The sequence below is a fragment of the Pristiophorus japonicus genome, chromosome 4 (genome assembly GCF_044704955.1).
Source record: "Pristiophorus japonicus isolate sPriJap1 chromosome 4, sPriJap1.hap1, whole genome shotgun sequence".
Taxonomy (NCBI): Eukaryota; Metazoa; Chordata; class Chondrichthyes; family Pristiophoridae; genus Pristiophorus; species Pristiophorus japonicus.
Window position 1 is genome coordinate 116,906,957 of NC_091980.1, and position 18,100 is coordinate 116,925,056.

The 18,100-nt window shown below is 43.6% G+C and overlaps 1 protein-coding gene across 1 annotated transcript in view; it reads left to right on the plus strand.

The window, feature by feature from the left end:
• LOC139262147 (cysteine-rich and transmembrane domain-containing protein 1-like) overlaps positions 1 to 18,100 on the plus strand; it is a 45,741-nt gene that overhangs the window by 191 nt on the left and 27,450 nt on the right. Inside the window, exon 2 of the mRNA XM_070877293.1 lies at positions 1,539 to 1,818. Within this exon, the coding sequence (XP_070733394.1) occupies positions 1,539 to 1,818 (280 nt within the window). The remainder of the gene's footprint in view (positions 1 to 1,538; positions 1,819 to 18,100) is intronic.

The following is an 18,100-nucleotide window of genomic DNA, read 5'->3' on the forward strand; positions in this document are numbered from 1 at the left end:
CTTAGGCGGTCAGTGGCCCGGCACCTTCTCTGCTTTCATAGTCTCCCTCAAAAAAAATCATCGTTATTTCTAAATCAGATCTTTCCAGTTAGATTCCGGAAAGCCGAATTGTTTCTATTTATTCGTTTTATGGACTGCTTTAGCGGCTAAAAGCAGGCTTTCTCTTTTAAATTTTTTTTTTGCCCTTGTTGAGACCGTTTTTTAAATTCTAAATTGCTGGTGAGGAATTCTCTTTTTTATTACACGCCACCCGCTAGCCTATTGACTTTATTCTATCGATTATCCGGTTCATTTTGTTTGTTCAGGGTTGAGTTTAAAAATCGCGATGGCGTTAATCCGTTTGGCTTCTGATTTTTCTCAGTTCTCTGTTAATGGGACGCATCGATGAAAGATGGGTAATTGAATTTGTAATGGTGGGGGAATGGTTAGCAGAAGGATGTTGTAAAATCATCCATTTGAAACTAGTACGGGATTGAGTTGTGCCCCGGGTCGTGGGAAGACGGCACAATGTACGGCTAACTTTAATTTATTTTTTTAAATCGCTTCTTTTAAAAGAAAATGATCGAATTACTTGAGGAGTAACTGTACATACAAGTATGGGAGGAGGAAAGGTCATGCTGCCATTGAAGCTAGTTCTTTGCCCTTTCATTATAACAGTCCTAATATATTTGCCTCTACTATACTGCCGGGCTGATGATTTCAGTATATTTATCGCCTTTTGAATAAATACATTGTTCTGGATCTATTTTAAATTTACTTTTCAGTGCTTTCCATTTCCACTCCCCCACCTCCCTGCTTTCCTGGTTTACGTTTGTGTCCTTGTGGAAATTGGCCGTTTTTGGCTTTGAACCTAAGTAACAATTGCAGTTCTAGATGTCTGTAATGCAGTTATTTTATAGAATTGTGAGCGACCAGTTGCATACTTGCAAATCCGATTAAGAATTCTTCGAGCCCTGGCCACTCCCTTAATGCTCTCTCTCTTTCTCCCTCCCCCCTCATCAATGTGAAGTAAAATAGATTCATAAAAGGTTTACATACTGCATTAATAATAAAACAAATCATATCACTATAAACTATGCTTAAATTAAACTGATGCAGCAGTTGTAAACAGTTTTTTCTGCATTATGACAAGTTTTGCCAGGCGTTCCATTTTTGGGGACCCTGGGCATGGGTCCTATAAGACAGTAATCTGCCTCTGCAAACCTGTTGACCGGGTCTAGTTTTGGGCTAACTGGAAAATACTGAGGAAATTAGACAGAGATGTCAAATGGAACAATGTATTTTCTGAATGCAAAATGCTGCAGATGCTGGAAATTTGAAAAAAAACATAAAATGCTGGAAATATTCTGCAAAGCAGGCAGAATCTGTGGATACAATGGTGGTATTAACATTTTAGGTGTGAAAACTTTGAAATTTACATTGCTAAAGTTGGTTCAAATTTCAGTACTTTCTTTATAAACTATAACTGCTCATTTTTAAATTCATCATGTTTTATACAAACTCAAATTTGGTAAAATAATTTTTTGTTTGGTTTCAAGTCACAGAAATACTTCAATTTAGCATCCTACATGAACGAGAATCCTCCACCTTATCCTGGGCCAGGCCCAGCTGGTCCATATCCAGCTGGTCCATATCCAGCTTATCCACAACAGTATGGTCCAGGTCCAGGTCCAGGTCCCAATGTTGCTTACCCTGGTTATCCACCTGCTCATCCACCTGCTCCAGGACAGCCTGCATATCAAGGTTATCCACAGTATGGCTGGCAGAATGTACCTCCTCAACCAGGAATGGTTTATGCAGATGCTCCAAAAAACACAGGTATGATTGACTAACTGGAAAAATGTTTTTTTTATTCAATCAATAAATCTAAGGTGTTAATGGGTACTCAAAATTTCCTAGTTTTAACCTAATAATTTCAGTTAAGTTAAAGTTTTATAGATATGTGAAAGTCTTGAAATTGTATTTAAGTTTTCATTCAGAAACACAATGTTAAGATTCTTTTTTTATTTTAAGCATAAACATTTGATTATCGTGATTCCACCCAGATATCTGGTATCCTGCAGCAACCTCAACAAAATGTGTGGCAAAGCATTTAACTATTTTGGCCCTATTATTTTCTGAATAATTGCTTTTAATATCTGGTTTGAATTGCTGATTTAATTTACTTGAAATACAAAAATGGTTAATTTTCTTGATTTGAATTAGCAGCAGTGTTCTGATGTGAAAGAAGTAGTAGTTCTTTAGTATACTTTTTATGATTCTCATCTACTTAGGATATACATTGTTCTATCATAAGTTTCCACTTTTGAATTTTAACCATGTAAAAAAACATCAAGGTTGTCCTGTGATTCTCTAAATCAGAGTACAACAACTTGCATTTAATGTAGTAAAACATTCCAAGGCACTTCACAGGAGTGTTGTCCAACAAAATTTGACAGAGCCACATGAGATATTAGGACAGGGCCTTCGTCAAAGAGCTAGGTTTTAAGGAAGGTCTTAAAGAGGTCAGAGAGGCAGAAGATTTAGTGAGGGAATTCCAGAGCTAAGGGCCTAGACAGCTGAAGGAATGGTGGAGTGAATAAAATCAGATGTGCAAGAGGCCAGAATTGGAGGAGTGCGGAAATCTTGAAGGGTTACAGGGCTGGTCGAAGTTAGAGATGGGGAGGGATGAGGCCATGAAGGGATTTGAAAAACAAGGATGTGAATTTTAAAATCGAGGTGTTGCCAGACCGGGAGCCAATGTAGGTCAGTGAGCACAGGGTGAATGGGACTTGCCACGTGTTTGGATATGGGCAGCAGAGTTTTGGTTGAGCTCAAGTTCATGTAGAGAGGAAGATGGGAGGCCAGCCAGAAGAAGAGCATTGGACTAGTCAAGTCTAGAGGTAACAAAAGCATGGATGAGGGTTTCAGTTGCACATAGCTGAGACAGGTGATGTTACGGAGGTGAAAATAGGCAGTGTTGTTGATGTGGTTGGAAGCTCATCTCAGTGTCAAATAGAACGGCAAGTTTTCAAAAGGTCTGGTTCAGCCTCAAAGTGACCAGGGAGAGGGATGGAGTTTGTGGGAGGAGCTGAAGACAGTGGCTTCAGTCTTCCCAATATTTAGTTGGAGTAAACTAATTGTGTCTGGTTTGACAGCAATGCAGTTAAATGCTGGAGTTCTTGGCACTTATTCAGCGTAAAGACTTTAATTGTAGACCAATACCAAAGCCTACCAACTTATAATATTACCAAGATGGAAGATATAGACCTATGCAATTTCTGAATTAACGGAGAAGTACAAGATACGGACAATGAACTGACTGGCTTGGAACAACATGCTGCTATTGTACTCTTTAAAGTTTGTGAAAGTTTTTTTAAAAAGTGAGATGCAAAGTCTTTGTGTTAAGACTCAAGTTACAGTTAGTCTCAAAGGATTTGTGATAAAACTAGGTAAAATTGTGTACTTAAGTAGTTATGTGGAAAATGAAGTCTTTCAGTCGGGAATCAGTTTTTGTACATTGGCTTGAATTCAGAAACTAACTTTAAGTCATCGGTATAAATACCCTTTGATTTTCGGGTAGCTGAACCTAGCTTTGTATGGAAATAAGTTTGTGTTCTAGTTAACTTCCAGTTCCGTGCCATGCTTTGATGTAGCTCCTAATGTTACTCATAATGTAAGTTCTTGGGTGATAATCCAAGTTGATTATTGGGCATAATTTATGGGATGCATGTGATTCATTGAGTGGAAAGTCCCTAGCCTAGACTATATAATTAGTAATATAGTCCAATAGGCTTGTAATGGCTAGTAGATTTGAGGGGGTAGTAACTTTACCTGTGAAGAATCAATGATTATAGTAAAGTCACTAGTTTTAAAGCATTGCTGTTGGACGCCAATGGGAGTCGCACATATTGTGTAATGGAGGGGTGATTTTTCTGTTGGTAAAGAAATCTGTTGCTGTTACCTGTTAGAGGTATAGAATACATCATTTATGAATGTTCCTGATTTCTAGCTAGAATCACGTTGACCATCTTGCATTTGCAGAACCAGAAAATAAGCTATTGTACTCAAGAATTTATTCAGTGGCATTTTATACTGCGACACATTAATAGTACAATCTGTTGCTTTTAAATTATTTGCCAGCTTTTAAACTCGGGTAAATATTGAAAGTTACTTATTAGCTCTGTTATTGAAAACTAAATATAGTTTATCTTGTACAGAATCAGTACAGTCATAAACCAGTATAGACTGTACCAGGAAAAATTGTGTAGTCCAAATATATGTACAGTTAGTTACACAATATTACAGAATAGCTACAAGAAAAGTTAATTTGAAGGAAGCGATCAAAAGATGCATTTTATCTTGTTTATGACAAAAGAAAACATTTATTCAGATAATTCATCTCACAGAACTCTTAAGTTGCACTGACTTAAACTTGACTGGTGGCTTAATTATAAAATCAACTGTAGACTTATTGCAAGAATTGAGCAATACATGCACCATTGTAGCAAACCTCTAGTTGAAACCATTTATAGTGTGTACCTTAACCAATAAATGATTTTGAGGCTGTAATCGAAGGAATCTGATGGTTGTAAACTAATTGAACATTGCTCTTGTGGTTAGTAATGAGCTTGCTAAGATAATACAGGCTATTTATATTCATCCTGTGTATGTAGTGCAATCTCATGACTTCTGCAAAATTTGCGACACTTTAAAACTTCTTTAAAAATGTGGACCATCCAGTTTACTTCCTCCAATTTTTTTTCTCCTTTCAAAGGCACTGATTGATGCAGAAGCATGATTTCATGGTAGCCAGTATTCTTCCAATATGTGTTTATATAGTGCCTTTAATGTAGTAAAACATTAGTTGTCACCCAAGTAGCCATTCTTCATGCCTGAACTTTGGCAATGAGGGTATTTAACCACGGTGATCATCACAGCTTCTCTGACTCTTGCTCGCCCCAAGTCCATGCATTTGCGCTTTCTAGCATGAGTCATTAGATAGTGATCAATACTAGGAATACTGGCTGATTATTTTCTCCTAATGTAAAAACTTGCATTTATATACCGCCATTCATGATCTCAGGACATCCCAAAGTGCTTTGAGGTACTTTTAAAGTGTACTCACCATTATAATGTAGCAAATGTCGGAGCCAAATTGTGCACAGCAAGCTCTCAAACAGCAATTAGATAATGACCAATTAATCTGTTTCAGTGATGTTGGTTGAGGAGTATTATCTTTTCCAGGATACCGAGGAGAACTCCCCTGCTCTTCTTCAAATTGTGCCATGAGATCTTTTACATCCACCAGAGAGGGCAGACCTTGCCTCGATTTAATGTCTCAACCAAAAGACGGCACTTCTGACAGAACATAACATAACATAAGAAATAGGAGCAGGAGTAGACCCTTTGGCCCCTCGAACCTGCTGCGCCATTCAATAAGATTATGGCTGATCTGATCCTGGCCTGCTCCCCATAACCCTTGACTCCCTTATTCAAAAATCTGTCTATCTCCACCTTAAATATATTCAATGACCCAGCCTCTACAGCTCTCTGGGGAAGAGAATTCCAAAGATTCACGACTCTGATAGAAGAAATTCCTCCTCATTTCTGTTTTAAATAGGTGACCTCTTATTCTGAAATTATGGACCCTAGTTCGAGGGCAAACATCCTCTCTGCATCTACCCTGTCAAGCCCCTTCAGAATTTTGTATGTTTCAATAAGATCCCCTCTCCTCTAAACTGCAATGACAGTCTAGCACTCTGAGAGTACTCCACTGAAGTGTCGGCCTAGCTTAAACTCTCCAGCTCCTGCTGCTGCTTCCGCTTATGGCTGCTGTGGCCAGTTGTAGCACCCCTCTTGCCTCGCCAACAGTGTAGAGACCAGGGATCAAATGTAGTGCCACTTTCCAGCACTGATCCCTGCATGATGAGAATGGAGCCAAACATTGCAGCACCTTTCCTGTCACACCAGTTGAGATCAGTTAATGCAACCTGGGATCTTGGTCTCTGTGCACTTATCCACTGAAACATAGAAAATAGGTGCAGGAGTACCACCATTCAATAAGATCATGGCTGATCACTGAGCCATCAGGGGAGTTAGAAAATCCATATTAAAGACCTAATAAAAAAATCACCTCATTATGATTTTGTGTAACTTTTTATATAAAAAAGGGTTAGGTTATGAGGAAAGATTACATAAACTAGGCGTGTACTCCCTAGAATATAGAAGATTAAGGAGTGATTTGATTGAGGTTTTTAGGATTTTGAAAGGAATTAATAAGATAGAGAGGAACTTTTTCGGCTGGTAGAAGAGTCTAGGACAAGGGGACATAACTTTAAAATCAGAGTCAGGCTATTCAGGAGGGAAGTTAGGAAACACTTCTTCACGCAAAGAGTGGTAGAATTGTGGAACTCGCTCCCATAAAAAGCAGTTAATGTTAGCTCAAATAATTGTAAAATTCTGAGAGCTAGCCAAAGATATTGAGAGATATGGAGCCAAGTCAGGAGAATGATTTCATTGAATGGCAGAACAGGCTTGAGGGGCTGAATGGCGTACTCTTGTGCTTGCATTCCTACATAAAAAGTCTCTCTCTCCATTTGGGTCAAATTGCGATTTTTTTTTTTTTTCTTAATCAACATCTGGTTGTAGGCAAGTCAACTTTTGAAACTTGGGCTTCTGTTGATAAGAACATAAGAATTCGGAACAGGAGTAGGCCATCTAGCCCCTCGAGCCTGCTCTGCCATTCAACAAGATCATGGCTGATCTGGCCGTGGACTCAGCTCCACTTACCCGCCTGCTCCCCATAACCCTTAATTCCCTTATTGGTTAAAAATCTATCTATCTGTGATTTGAATACATTCAATGAGCTAGCCTCAACTGCTTTCTTGGGCAGAGAATTCCACAGATTCACAATCCTCTGGAAGAACAAAAGTAACATAAAAATAAAATCCAAAGACTATAAGCTTAAAACAAGCTAATTGCTCATCTTTTGAATTCTACATATGCAAAGCTACTTTAGTGTTTAAATATTGCCATGCCTTTTTACTGTTTTACAACTAGAGACAGTTCAGTTTATTAAAAAAATACTAGTTGAAGACCCTACGATTGCAGGGAAGCCCATCCTGCATAAGCAGATTTCATATAGGCTCCAATTCATCTGAGTTTTTTTTTCTGATTTCTAAAATTCCTCAAATCGAGAATTATGCATTTGTCAGATGCCTACTTTCTTAAGGGTATGAGTTCATAAGCTTCACCTGTGGTATTTTTCAGTCAAAGGCAAAGGGAAGCAATGCTTTGAAGGAGTAAAAGATTCACTCAGCTATTGAGAGAATTTGGAGATGTGTTCAGAAAATAATGAGTATTTCCCACGAGAGGAAAAAAATATGTTTTTGTGATAAATGTGCTAAATGGTTGAATGCAGGTAAGAAAGTTCAGCATTGGATATCACTAAATTCAGCCAGAGGTTGATTGCATTGGAGCCAGAAGCACACAGGTTTTCACCAGTACCTAACAGTATGACTTCAGCTTTTCCACCATTGCGCTGGAAGAAATTTTGACTTGTCTAGGGTTTTAAGTTGCTTAGTACAGCAAGATCCTCCGAGGCTTTTGCTGTACTAATTCAAGATGGCTTCTGGGCTGGCAACTCCCTGGGGAGTTCCTTTGCTGTGCAACTCTATCCTTGACCATTCGTTGCCATCCTTTGCCTTTTTCTCCCCAATCTCTTATCCTCCACTGTTGGGTGCATTTTAGCCCTAACTGCAAGTTTAATGATAACTGCACCCACTGTCCATCCCCTGCCTGTTCCACGATGACATGCAGGCCGTGATCCTTACCAACGGATCTATTACAAACCCAATCCACGTGCGGACCGGGGTCAAACAGGGCTGTGTCATCGCCCAACCCTCTTCTCAATCTTCCTCGCTGCCATGCTCCACCTCAGTCAACAAGCTCCCCACTGGAGTGGAACTAAACTACAGAACCAGTGGGAACCTGTTCAACCTTCGCCGTCTTCAGGCCAGGTCCAAGACCACCCCAACCTCTGTCGTTGAGCTACAGTACGTGGACGACGCCTGTGTCTGCGCAGATATATATGATGAACTCCAGAACGGACATAGTCGACATATTTACTGAGACATATGAAAGCATGGGCCTTGAGCTAAACATCTGTAAGACAAAGGTCCTCCACCAGCCTATCCTCGCTGCACAGCACTGCCCCCCAGTTGTCAAGATCCACGGTGCGGCCCTGGACAACGTGGACCATTTTCCATACCTCGGGAGGTTCTCGTCATCATGTCTGCTCTTGTTGATGAGATTTAACACCGCCTCCAGTGCACCAGTGCAGCCTTCGGCTGTCTGAGGGAAAGTGTTCGAAGACCAAGCCCTCAAATCTACCACGAAGCTCATGATCTACAGGGCGGTAGTAATACCCGCCCTTCTGTCTGCTCCGAGACATGGACCGTGTACAGTAGATACCAAGTCACTGGAGAAATACCACCAACAATGTCTCCGCAAGATCCTACAAATCCCCTGGGAGGAAAGATGCACCAACATTAGCGTCCTCAACCAGGCCAACATCCCCAGCATTGAAGCACTGACCACACTTGATCAGCTTCACTGGACAGGCCACATTGTCTGCATGCCAGACACGAGACTACCAAAGCAAGCGCTCTACTCAGAACTCTTTCATGGCAAATGAGCCAAAGGTGGGCAGCGGAAACCTTACAAGGACACCCTCAAAACCTCCCTGATTTAAAAAAAAAAGTGCAGCATCTCCACTGACACCTGGGAGTCCCTGGTCAAAGACCGCCCTAAGTAGAGGAAGTGCATCCGGGAGGGCACTGAGCACCTTGAGTCTCATCGCCGAGAGCATTTGGAAATCAAGCACGGATTGCGGAAAGAGCGTGCGGCAAACCAGTCCCACCCACCCCTTCCCTCAACAACTATCTGTCCCACCTGTGACGGGGACTGTGGCTCTCGTATTGGACTGTTCAGCCACCTAAGGACTCATAAGAGTGGAAGCAAGTCTTCCTCGATTCCGAGGGACTGCCTACGATGATGATTGTCTGCTCTTTGTTTTCATTAGTGAGATCTTAGTTCAAATTTTGCTTCCAAATTCCTGGATGACTTTGGATGGTTCTCCACTAGACTACACTAAGATTCAGCTGCTGTGTCTCTGATCTGTTATTCAGTTGCTTAATTTTAAGGTAACTTTGTCTAGCTTACAGCCCAACCCCCATAGCTGCTGTTACCTGCTGAGTTTATGACTGGTCCAGCTGGTTTTTCAGCTTCAGCTACAGTGTGGTTCCAGCAGAGCTGGTCTCCAGTCGTCTTGGTTGGCCACTGGACTAAGACCTAGCTCTATCAAGCCCGTGTGGTGGCTGGGGTGCAACGGCCACCACACGTTAAAAAAAATCCACGCACAGGCTATTATGTCTGTATTGTACTTAGGAATGACTCCACTAAGCAATGTGTTGTACTCAAACTGCAGTGATCTTGGTCCTTTATTTGTAACTCCAGAGTGAGGCAGCCGCATGGTGGTTACCCTTTTATACAGCCCCTGCCACCAGGGCAGGAAACCCCGATCTCCACCAGTTGCATCCTCTTGTGCTAGCAGAGTATATGCACAGTGTAAACCTTATTGATAGTACATCAGGTAAAAAAAAAGTCTCCATCTCATGCAACTACACAGAGTATATCTATAGTCTGCATATATAACATCACTTCCCCCAAGTCCTTTGTGCCAATTAGCTTTGCACTATGTGCTCTGGCTTAGCTCTCGCCAGACTTAAGTGCCAATAGCCCTTGGATCTTGGCTGTGCTTTGGCTTGGCTCGCAGTTTGGATGGTTCAATGATGCAGTGGGTTCTGGGTGTGATCCATGTGTGTGTCCATGGCTACATGCATCCATTTCTCCCCCCACCACAGAGCAAGGTCATGCAGCTGGCCCATTACATTAACATACAGGATCAGACACAATGCAAGTACAAAGAAAGGAAGAAAAAAACAATTTTTTTTAGTTTGTATCATGACACCTTGGTTCAGTGACTTAGATTCCTTGCGTTTTACGGTCGTGCACCAGGATTGGGTAGATTGCATTTTTTGGTTCAGTCTTGGTCAGTACTGAGCTAGCAGTGCAGGTATGCGAGGACGCTAGTTCCAGAGCAACCGGACGGGGTCCTAGTCGTCTGATGGCGGCGCTGCGCCCGCTGCTAGCAGGGTGGCTTGGTTCGTTCACCTTGCCAGGAGTCCGGGCCTTTGCCGTTGCCTATTGGTGGGCAGAGCCACAGATGTGTGTGGCCTCCCTGTCCTCCTTTGAGGGCTGCAGAATCTTCTGCCTGCTCTCTAAAGGTGTTGGGAACCTGGCTGTTTCAGGTCCCGTTTGGGGAACTCGTTGGTTCTGACCTTTCGCTCCTGGACATGGCCGAGGTAGTGACTGGGTCTGGGGGCTGTGCCATCTCCACCCGGGTGGTGGGCAACGGCAGCCGACTGCGCGTATTGGTGCCGTTTTCATTTCCAGGTCCTGGCGAATGGTGCCATCGGGTGCCTGCAGCATGGGATAGACCTGGGGCAGGGCATCAGGGTCAGTGCCTTCACCCTCCTGAGGTTGATGGCCTATAACTTGTGGGGACACCTGGGGCATGGCATCAGGATCAGCACTTTTACCCTCCCGAATTTGTTTGCTTGCTACTTTTGGGGACACTGTATTCCCGACATCTCGCAACAACATTTTGATCTTTACGTAAGGAACAGTACCCACATCTCGCAACAACGTTTTGTTCACAATCTTAATCGGTTTGTTACATGGATTGCCATGCATAAAATGTCTCTAAGTTCAGTTGGTTGCCGGTCTCCTTTAAGAGAACCCTGCTGGCTTTACCCCAATCAAATCCTTTGTTAGACACCATGTGTTGGTCCCTCAGCGTTGCACCTCGTGGTATGCCGCGGCCATCTTTTTTTTCAGCCACGCTGCACCTCATCTCTGTCCTTGAGGTCGACTGCCTTGATCCTTCTCCTGCGATGCTGCCACAAAAGCTGGAAGAGTGCCTGTGAATTCGATCTTCTTCCCAGGAGTCCTGCCACTGGAGCCGGGAAGGTACTTTTCGGTCGTTCCGGTCAGATCATTGCCACGCAGTAGTGATGGACGGTCTGTGCCTCAGGTGCTGCGCTGATCTGTTCTCTGGTGCCTGGCCCAAGCGAAGGTGAGGTTTTGGTCTGCCTCTGAGCATGGGGGACATCGATTGCTGGAGTGATAGGGTTTTCCCATTTCCACTGGATCTTCCCCATCCACCTTCCGAGTAACATTGGACTATCACCTGCAACAATCCACGGGGGTAACTTGTGCACCGCGCCCTTATGGATTACACTTGCATCCGCGCTACCAAGGACTGGGATCAGCTCCTTGGTCTAGGTGCGCAACTTTTCCTGTACTGGAACCAGCTCGGGTCGTCTTTCGTTCCATAGCCTCTCAAAGGCATCCTGGCTCATTACTGACTGGCTCGCTCCCGTATCCACTTCCATGAAGACTGGAACGCCGTTTATCTCGACTTCCCTCTTCACTGGAGGACAATAGGTGGTGCAGGTATACACTCCATACACTTCTTGGGGCTGAGCTGTCTCTCTGGCCAAATCGTCATACTCCCCGCTGGATTCAAAGTCATCTACCGACTCCTCTGCTCGATGGTGAGTCATGTTTCTTTTACACATGCTGGAGGTGGCCCTTCGTGTTACAGGCTTTGCATACGGCACTGGTGAGCCCTATGGTTTCCTCCGCAATGCCAGCATGGTGCTACTCGATTAGCACCCCTGGCAGACTCTGAATTCTGGAACTCTGAGGTCTGTGCTCACCACCCTGGGCAGAGCCACGTTCTGCAGTCTTGCCTGTGAAAGGCACCATTCTGTGTACAGTACTTGCTGGGTTTGAGTCCACAGGATGAATAATTTGCTTGGTGCTGCAGGTCTAGGTCATGAACCGCCTGACTGATGCTGATGGCCTTCTGCAGGTTGACTGTGGTATCGGCAGATAATCGCTTGTGAAGGAGGCCCTTGTGGCCAATTCCCACAACGAAGATGTCTTGCAATGCTTCGTTGAGGTGCGTGCCAAAATCACGTGGTCACAAGTCTCCTGAGGTCGGCAGCATATTTTGTAATCACCTGGCCCTCAGGTCTGCAGTGAGTGTAGAACCTGTGCCTGGCCGTGAGGATGCTCTCTTGGTTTTAGTTGGTCGCGAATTAGTTCAGTCAGACCCATCATATGCCTTATCCTTGGCTTTCATGGGTGCCATCGACCTCGGGCGCACAACTTGTCAGCAGTATAGCCTTGCGCTTCTCTGCCAGTGCGTCCGTCTCCCCGCCAGGTCGTTTGCCACGAAATATTGCTCGAGCCTTTCCGTGCAGGCATCCCAATCATCACCCGCTGCGAAGTCTTTTAGTGTACCAAAGGTAGCCATCATCGCGTGAAAGTCCGTATACTCGTCGCCAGTTATTATGTCTGTAATGTACTTATGAATGACTCCACGAGGCAATGTGTTGTACTCAAACTGCAGTGACCTTGGTCCTTTATTCATAACTCGAGTGAGGCAGCTGTATGGTGGCTACCCATTTATATAACCCCTGCCACCAGGGCAGGAAACCCTGGTCTCCACCAGTTGCACCCTCTAGTGGTGCCAGCATAGTATATGCACAGTGTAAACCTTATTGATAGTACATGAGGTAAACAAGTCTCCATCTTATGCAACTATACAATGACTACACAGAGTATATCTATAACCTGCATATATAACACAGGCATCTTCCACCTTTCAGGATGTAGTTCGGAATCCGGAATATCTCAAACACCTGTGAACTCATCCGTTTTCGGCGTGGAAGCAAGTCATTCTCGTTTCGAGGGACTGCCGATGATTTGGTTCCTGGCAGAAATTTCCTAGACCGTAATCCATTTCTCAGCTGCATCTGGATCTTATGGTGCCGCAAGTGGGGTACCGCAAGGTTCTGTGCTGGGGCCCCAGCTGTTTACACTGTACATTAATGATTTAGATGAGGGGATTAAATGTAGTATCTCCAAATTTGCGGATGACACTAAGTTGGGTGGCAGTGTGAGCTGCGAGGAGGATGCTATGAGGCTGCAGAGTGACTTGGATAGGTTAGGTGAGTGGGCAAATGCATGGCAGATGAAGTATAATGTGGATAAATGTGAGGTTATCCACTTTGGTGGTAAAAACAGAGACAGACTATTATCTGAATGGTGACAGAATGGTGAAAAGGGGAGGTGCAAAGAGACCTGGGTGTCATGGTACATCAGTCATTGAAGGTTGGCATGCAGGTACAGCAGGCGGTTAAGAAAGCAAATGGCATGTTGGCCTTCATAGCGAGGGGATTTGAGTACAGGGGCAGGGAGGTGTTGCTACAATTGTACAGGGCCTTGGTGAGGCCACACCTGGAGTATTGTGTACAGTTTTGGTCTCCTAACCTGAGGAAGGACATTCTTGCTATTGAGGGAGTGCAGCGAAGGTTCACCAGACTGATTCCCGGGATGGCGGGACTGACCTATCAAGAAAGACTGGATCAACTGGGCTTGTATTCACTGGAGTTCAGAAGAATGAGAGGGGACCTCATAGAAACGTTTAAAATTCTGACGGGGTTAGACAGGTTAGATGCAGGAAGAATGTTCCCAATGTTGGGGAAGTCCAGAACCAGGGGACACAGTCTAAGGATAAGGGGGAAGCCATTTAGGACTGAGATGAGGAGGAATTTCTTCACCCAGAGAGTGGTGAACCTGTGGAATTCTCCACCACAGAAAGTTGTTGAGGCCAATTCACTAAATATATTCAAAAAGGAGTTAGATGAAGTCCTTACTACTAGGGGAATCAAGGGGTATGGTGAGAAAGCAGGAATGGGGTACTGAAGTTGCATGTTCAGCCATGAACTCATTGGCGGTGCAGGCTCGAAGGGCCGAATGGCCTACTCCTGCACCTATTTTCTATGTTTCTATGATCGATTCTGCACACCTCCTGACTTTTCATTCTCTCAGAAATACGTAAAGCAGTGTGTCCTCCGATACTCTACCTGTCAAAAAAAACTCCTGGACTCACTCACCCTCTACACCTGTCTCTGAACCTGGACATTTGTATGTTGATATTCCAAGCTGACCCTCCCTATCTATGTCTTTTAAAAGCCAGCAAAGAACGACTAAAAAAAAAAAAATGATCGAGAGGGAAGATAGATTATGAAAGTAAACTAGCACGGAATATAAAAACAGCAAGAGTTTCTACAAGTACATAAAAAGGAAAAGAGTGGCTAAAATAAATGTTGGTCCCCTAGAGGATGAGGATGAGACCTGGGGAATTAATAACGGAGAACAGGGAAATGACAGAGACGTTGAACAAATATTTTGCATCAGTCTTCACGGTAGATGGAGTATAATGTTGGAAAGTGTGAGGTCATGCACTTTGGCAGAAAAAATCAAAGAGCAAGTTATTATTTAAATGGAGAAAGATTGCAAAGTGCTGCAGTATAGCAGAGCCTGGGGGTACTTGTTAATGAAACACAAAGATAGTATGCAGATACAGCAAGTGCAGCAGTGGAATCTTGGCCTTTATTGTAAAGGGGATGGAATATAAAAGCAGGGAAGCCTTGCTACAGCTATACAGGGTATTGGTGAGGCCACAATTGGAATACTGCGTGCAGTTTTGGTTTCCATATTTATGAAAGGATATACTTCCTTTGGAGTCAGTTCAGAGAAGGTTCACCTAGATTGACTCCAGAGATGAGGGGGTTGACATATGAGGAAAGGTTGAGTAGGTTGGGCCTCTACTCATTAGAATTCAGAAGAAGGTGATCTTATTGAAATATATAAGATAATGAGGGGGCTCGACAAGGTGGATGCAGGGAGGATATTTCTACTCGTAGGGAAAACTAAAACTAGGGAACCTGGTCTCAGAATAAGGAGCCACCCATTTAAAACTGAGATGAGGAGGAATTTCTTTTGAGGGTTGTAAATCTGTGGAATTCTCTGCCCCAGGGAGCTGTGGAGGCTGGGTCATTGAGTATATTTAAGGCAGTGATAAACAGATTTTTCAGCGATAGGGGAATAAAGGGTTATGGCGAGTGGGCAGGAAAGTGGAGCTGAGTCCATGATCAGATCAGCCATGATCTTATTGAATGGCGGAGCAGGCTCGAGGGGCAAAATGGCCAACTCCTGCTCCTATTTCTTGTGTTCTTGTTTTCTTATGTACATCAACTTTATCCCACCACAGGGTCTTTGACATTAACTCTTGACTCTCTCCTATTGTCTCCTCTCTCTTTCCCGTTTATTACCAGGGCATATCTATCATCATCTTGCTATGTACCTATGTCTATGTAACTTTAGTTTTCCTATGTCCCTTCGCATGTACGTTTTGACTACTGCTTCGGACTTGAGCCCATTACTTCTATTTCCCCTCATTTTTTCCTCTCTTCCCTTTATGCTTCCTAGGCCCTTCTCTCTTGTCATCATGCCTCCTTTCATTTCTCCCCTTTTGGGTACTCTGCTCTCTCAAATCCCCACCCCAACAATCGTTGACCTTTCTACTTTCCTGCCAGTGTCCCAGAATTGACTCCATTTTGGGTAAGCCTGCAGGTTCCCTCCGATGGGGCCTATCGAGGCACTTATCGCTACCTCCTTGTAAGCAGCAATCCCAACTGCCCCATCCGACTCTTACCGTCTTTCCCACCCAGTGCGTCTGATGGGGGCTAATCTTGCCAATCTCCTTCCCCTCCCACTCGCCCCTCCCAAGCCTAACCTTGTGGACACTGCCAGTTGATTGGCTATCACGGTTCCTCTCAGCATCTCCCTCCAGAATGTCTGTTCACTTGTGAACAAGGTTCTCGCCATCTATGAGCTTATTGGAGATGATTGCATCAACATCATGGTCATGGCTGACAGCTGTTGACACCTTCCCTGTTTCCCCTGGCTGGGGCGTCTAGAACCAGGAGTCACAGAATAAGGGGTTGGCCATTTAGGACTGATGAGAAATATCTTCACTCAGAGGGTGGTGAATCTTTGGAATTCTTTACCCCAGAATATTAAGGGATCAAGGCAGATGGGATAGTGCAGGAAAATGGAACTGAGGTAGAAGATCAGCCATGATCTTATTGAATGGCAGTGGAGCAGGCTTGAGGGGCCGAATGGCCTACTCCTGTTCCTATTTCTTCTTCCCCCTTAATGAAACCTCCCCTCCTGCCGATACCTTCCATCACTTGCCCTGCCCAAACTTGCCCTGTTATCACCAAATCACACCTTGATCTGTCCCCCTACTTTTGCACCTTCTCTTCCTTTTGAGCATCTCAACATGTTCTAACCCTCTTGCCTCTCATTTAAAATCCCCATTCTCTACCACCCACCCAGGTATCACGCCAAGTTTCCCCGAGATATCTTCAGTGCTATCCTCGCTTAGCCGTGACACCGAGTGATTTCTCATACTCAGTGATTTCAACCTCCATCTCAATTCATCATGTTTTCTCTGCTCTGAATTCACTGCCCTCCTATCCTCCCTTAATCTTTCCCTACTTTTGAACTCCCTTACCCATATTCATAGCCAGTCCCCTTGACCTTGCCTTCTCGCGTGATGTGTGTACTATATTTTTGTTAACATTCCTGTGAAGCACCTTGGGACATTCAACTATGTTAAAGGTGATGTATAATTGCAAGTTGTTGTAGCAGAGCTAGAGTTGGATTCTGCCAGCGTAATCTGACCCAAAACTGATTTGCTTTGTGAATGTCACCAAGGCATAGCATGTAGATGATTAAATAGACTAAAGATGGAGCCCTGGGTCACACAAGAGGTGACTAGGTGGGCAATGGAGGGAACAATTGAGATGTAATAACTGCACTGACGGGTATCAGCGGAATCATGAGAGGGCAGTGCACCTAGGTGCACATGAGTACATTGATGAACAATAAATTCCTCGGCAGATTTAAACCTGGCAGAGGAGTGACAGAGACACTAAGATGTAGCTGTGCATGCAGGAGGTCATTGGTGGCTTTATTCATGGTTGTCTCAGTGGTGTGGCATGGTAAGAAACTGATTTTAGAAGAACTTGAACAAGAAGTAATGAAAAGCTTGTGTACTTTGGTATAACTAGTTCAAGGACCTTCGAGGGGGAGGAATGGGGTAGGAGTAAGATAGTGAATTAGAGATAGAGGAGGGAACACTGAGAATAATTTAGTAATGCACAATAATTCAAAACAAGATCATCCATGATCAAACTTTGCCTAAGATAGAAGAACAGAATTTTGTCTGAGCCACCATCATGATCCCTCCTTCCAGGAGGAGGATGGCATCATCACATGTTTCCAGAGAACTGGAAGACAGCAACATGTGGCAAATGGCAGGTCAGTTACATAAGTCATTCAGGATTTAAATAAAAATAATTTTCAGGATGTGGATGTCGCTGGCAAAGCCAGACTTTATTGCCAATTCCTAGTTTCTGAGTTGATGCACCTTGGTGGCTTACCAAGCCACTACAGAGGGCAGTTGAAAGTCGACCAAATGGGAGTGAGACTAGTTATATATAAATTCTTGTAAATTCAGGAGAGCATTATGGATTGACATGCATTTCTTTCTCTTGTTGCAGCGCCTCATCTCCATTAGATAGTACTTCAATGCGAGTTGATGGTGTTTTGAAACATGCCTGCTTTGGATTGTGGGGAGAATCTTCAATCTATTATTCTGTTCATTGGTCTCTGTAATTGTGCATGTTTTGTGCAAAATTTGATCAAGGCTCTTTGAAAGTATAAACTATTTACTTATAACAAATATTTCTATTACTGTCACATGTTGCAGAAAGGATTACCCTATTCTTTCCAACAGTAAAGGATGTTCAGCCAATAGATCTTTTCTCTGTTTTAAGTGACGGTGGGTAATGATCTTCTGAGTGACATGAGCCTATTTGTATTGTCACTAAAGTAGATATGATATTCATAGAAATACATAGTTACAACACAGAAACAGGTCAGTGGACCTGTATCGGTGTTTACCCTCCATGCAAGAAAATAATTCTAATTACAGCTACACATCCTATTTGTGTATCCTTCATCTCTTTTTTTTTTTCTTCACCTATCTATCCAGTCTAATTTTAAATGT